Source organism: Spinacia oleracea, chromosome 6, assembly GCF_020520425.1.
Source record: "Spinacia oleracea cultivar Varoflay chromosome 6, BTI_SOV_V1, whole genome shotgun sequence".
Lineage (NCBI taxonomy): Eukaryota > Viridiplantae > Streptophyta > Magnoliopsida > Caryophyllales > Amaranthaceae > Spinacia > Spinacia oleracea.
In genome coordinates this window covers 131,266,232-131,269,856 of record NC_079492.1, presented here as the reverse complement: position 1 = coordinate 131,269,856, position 3,625 = coordinate 131,266,232, and the positions used below count along the sequence as shown (strand labels likewise).

Genomic DNA, 3,625 nt, shown 5'->3' with positions numbered 1-3,625 from the left:
CCCTGTTCTTTTTGGCTTATCTGCAATTTCAAGATTTATTTGGAAGTTCAGTTCAAGAACATTCAATTTAGTTAATTTTAGTTCAGTTTAAAAGAACATGACAATAGTTATGTTAGATAGTGTAATTAGAATTAAGTAATAATGTGTCGACTAAATCAGGACAGAATAGACACAACTATGAAGAGAATATAGAAAAGCAGTGGAAATGAGGAAAGAAATAGTTACTACTACTAGGCTTACTAGATTTGGTTTCAGAAAAATATGTAATGATATCCATCACAGATTACAATGGTGCATACAACCCATCATAAACTGAACTCTAAACCTACAGAAATCATCTTTATCTTCACTTTGGATTTCAAAAGCTAAAATCAGTCTCTGCTAAGCTACCTAATAAACAAGGGTTAGGCTACATTTAGTCAGCTGCACTTATGTTACAAATCACAGGTTACACATATTCTTTTCTTTTTTTTTTCCCTTTTCCATGATTTCTTGTAAGAATTTGTGTATTTTGCTTCTGCAGATTCTTCCCTCCTACTACTTGTCTACTCGTACCCACTCGTAACGTCCTGAGAGAGGCATATCGCTCATGATATCATAGTTGTACCTGCAATGACATAACAAAATTCGACCAATGTAAGTTTCTCAGAACATGGCTGCAGAAGAGAAGCACCCAGTATACAGCAGGTTAAAAGCTAGAACAATTACTTGTCAAGGAATAGTTTCTGCTGGTGATGTTCAAACCCGGCAAAGAACTCTTCCATTTCCGGGTTCGTTGGGATTGGTCTTTGAGTATTTCGAGCTCTTCGGTTTGCTGAAGCAGAGCACGTCGGTCTCGTAGTTGATCCGGGCGTTCCTATGGTTTCTGCACCTCTAATCAAGCTGCAAGGAGTGCTCTCTCGGGTGCTCCTGCAGTTTTAAATTCATGAAATTTAAGCCCCGGGCCAAAAAAATTGAACTGTCAAATCCAAAGAACACAACACAATTCATGCAGCACATTGAAGGACATGGCCTTTAAGATCAACAGTAAATCACATATAGAAGAACATAAGGAGAACTTGTGGTTCAATTCATCTTTATAATAAGATAAGTACATTCATCAGATTTTGGCCTTGGTCCCCAACAATTTTGAACCAAAAACACATGGCAGAATGAGTTATTGCCGTCAAATCAACAGTTTCTTTGTTCACAATTCAATCTTAAACACCAAACTTATTAGTTATTACCAACCACTCATGAATTCCCTCCCACATAAATACTAACTCATTAAATTAATACCAATAAATATATCAGCATGTACTTCTAAGAATAACAAACGAAAGAAAGTGTTTCAAGCAAATTTCCCCCTTTTGGTTGATCTAAGAGGGTTCGAGAACCGAGAGTAGTTGGCGTCTCACAAAAGGGTATTCCCACCACCCTGAAAGATATCTAACAACAACATGAAGCACCAAAAATAAAATCAAAAAACTAAAAGAGCTACTGATCCTTAGATGTCAAGGAGAAGAGCAGTCACGGGTCACAAAGGTCAGAAGTTGTTTGGCATTTTATAAAATCCATGGAAGAAAGAAACAAATAAGCTTAGGATGAATGCATTGAATGAACCAAAGAACATCCAAAAGCATAAGTTGCTTTCTGAGAGAGAGATATTCTCGGATTTTTATTTGGAATCCAAAAGTTTGGCCCAACACATACAAAAAGAGACCCTTCCCAGAATTACACTTCTTGTGTTGATTTGCTTGGCAAGCTATAAGTTCCTTAAATCAAAGGTTAGTCATACAAGTATTCCGTAAGTCGTACTCGTTTTTAACAAAAAGACGGTCTATTTGGTCAGACCGCGCATTAAGTAAATAATTAATTATACGATCTCACACGGTTAAATTAGATTTTAAATGTTCTTAGAGAAGGTAACAACTAACAACCAAGGTTCTATATTGAGGTAATAAGTTAAAAGCTTAATCCATTAAAAAATTGTAGGAACTTTATATTCACAAATTAGTGCAACCAAAATATTCCCCTTTTCGCCCCCACCTTTGAACCCACTTCAAGATGCTTCTTTTTAACCAAAATAAAATTTCACTAAATTGCCTTTTATATAGATTTATTTCCTTTTTTTCAAATAAAATTACTTTAATTTGGTGAGAGAAAAATAAATTAAAGGAGAACTTTTAATGGGTGCAAATAAGTGTAAAAATTATTTTTTAAAAATCTAGATCAAATTGACAGATGTCGTACATGAACTACCACTGTTGTTTTCAATATTCATCTTTTTGAGAAAAAGAGGCAAGAAACCCTTTTTAAATCCAACTCTCAATTATTATTTTTAAAATATTTTTCAATAATTAAATTAAATTAAATTAAATTAAATAAATCCCTCCATTTTAACAAACGGCCATAAATTAAACACAACAAACCCAGTAATAAAATAAATCAAGAAAATTTAAAAAATCTATGAAAAATTAAACTTAAATAAAAGGAAAACAAACCTTTCTCTGGAATCAAAGTCTAAATTGTTCTCTCCAAAGGATCCATCAACAGTACCCAGATCATGAAACTCCTCGGTATCAGAAAAATGACCAAAACGCCCTCTATCCCCTTTCTTGGACACGGAACCGGACGAGTTGACCGAGTTGACTCGGATACGTCTCTGAGTTTCCGAATTAGGGTTTCTAGAATCAGTGGTTTTCGTGGTCGGTGGAGGAGGGGGCGGAGGAAGGGTTTTTTCGAGGCGTCGGCTACGGAGTTGAAGGTAAGAGAGTTCAGGGTTGGGTTGAAGGGCGAGGGTGCGAGCCCTAGTACGAACTCCTAATGAAGTTGATTGAGAGATATCCATGACTGCAACATCCCCTGATATCTTCCCTTTCTTCATGTACTTACCCATTCTTAATCCTTTTTCCCTGAGAGTTTTTCTGGGTTTTCACTTTTCAGAGTTGGGTTACAATTTCATCCAAAATTTTGATGAAATTCAAAAAAAGGAGGGAAGAAGGAGAGAGAATTTGAGGAGGAAGGAGGGGCAGAGGAGGAGAGAGAAAGAGAGAAAAAATGAGCGGGATAGGAAGAGGGATTTGTAATGGGAAAAAGTTAGGGTTAGGAAAATAAATTGATTTGGGGGAAAATAAAGAGAGGGAAAAGAGGGGTATTACGGGGAAACAGCGGCACGCATTATTGGTTTTTGTCACGGTATTTTGGTGACCCCCACTTATTATAACGGGGGAGGGTTTGGGTTTACGTTTTTCTATTTTTTGTTTCTTGATAAATTTTGCAATTTTATTTTTGTTGGAAATTTGGGAAATATTATCTTCTTTTTATCATTTATCCGAGGCGATAAGGATTTTTTATTATATTATGAATGGAAGGTGCAAAAGATAAAAATAAATATATTGCTGAAGAGATCCTACAAAATGATACTCTTATCTTATAAATAATGTTTTAGAAATTCCTCGTCAAAACTACTTCTTTCGATTTTTTAGTTGCAATACTTTTCTTTACACGTTCGCCAATGCATATCTTGAATAATTAATATATTTAATTACCGATTAGTAAAATTAATAAAAAAAATTGATTTTCGTAAAATATACATTAAGACGAATCTAACAAGATCTCACTTGAATATTTTTTTACTAAAGTA

General features: G+C 34.8%; 1 protein-coding gene across 1 annotated transcript; it reads right to left on the bottom strand.

Annotated features, from left to right (window-relative positions):
- Positions 1-200: 200 nt before the first annotated feature.
- On the bottom strand, positions 201-3,153 carry LOC110799674 (cyclin-dependent kinase inhibitor 3). Its single transcript, XM_022004958.2, has 3 exons — positions 2,484-3,153; positions 709-909; positions 201-607 (listed from the first exon to the last, which is right to left on the bottom strand). Exons 1-3 carry the CDS (start codon positions 2,876-2,878, stop codon positions 538-540), a joined length of 666 nt encoding a protein of 221 aa, XP_021860650.1. The 5' UTR covers positions 2,879-3,153; the 3' UTR covers positions 201-537.
- Between the last annotated feature and the right edge of the window lie 472 nt (positions 3,154-3,625).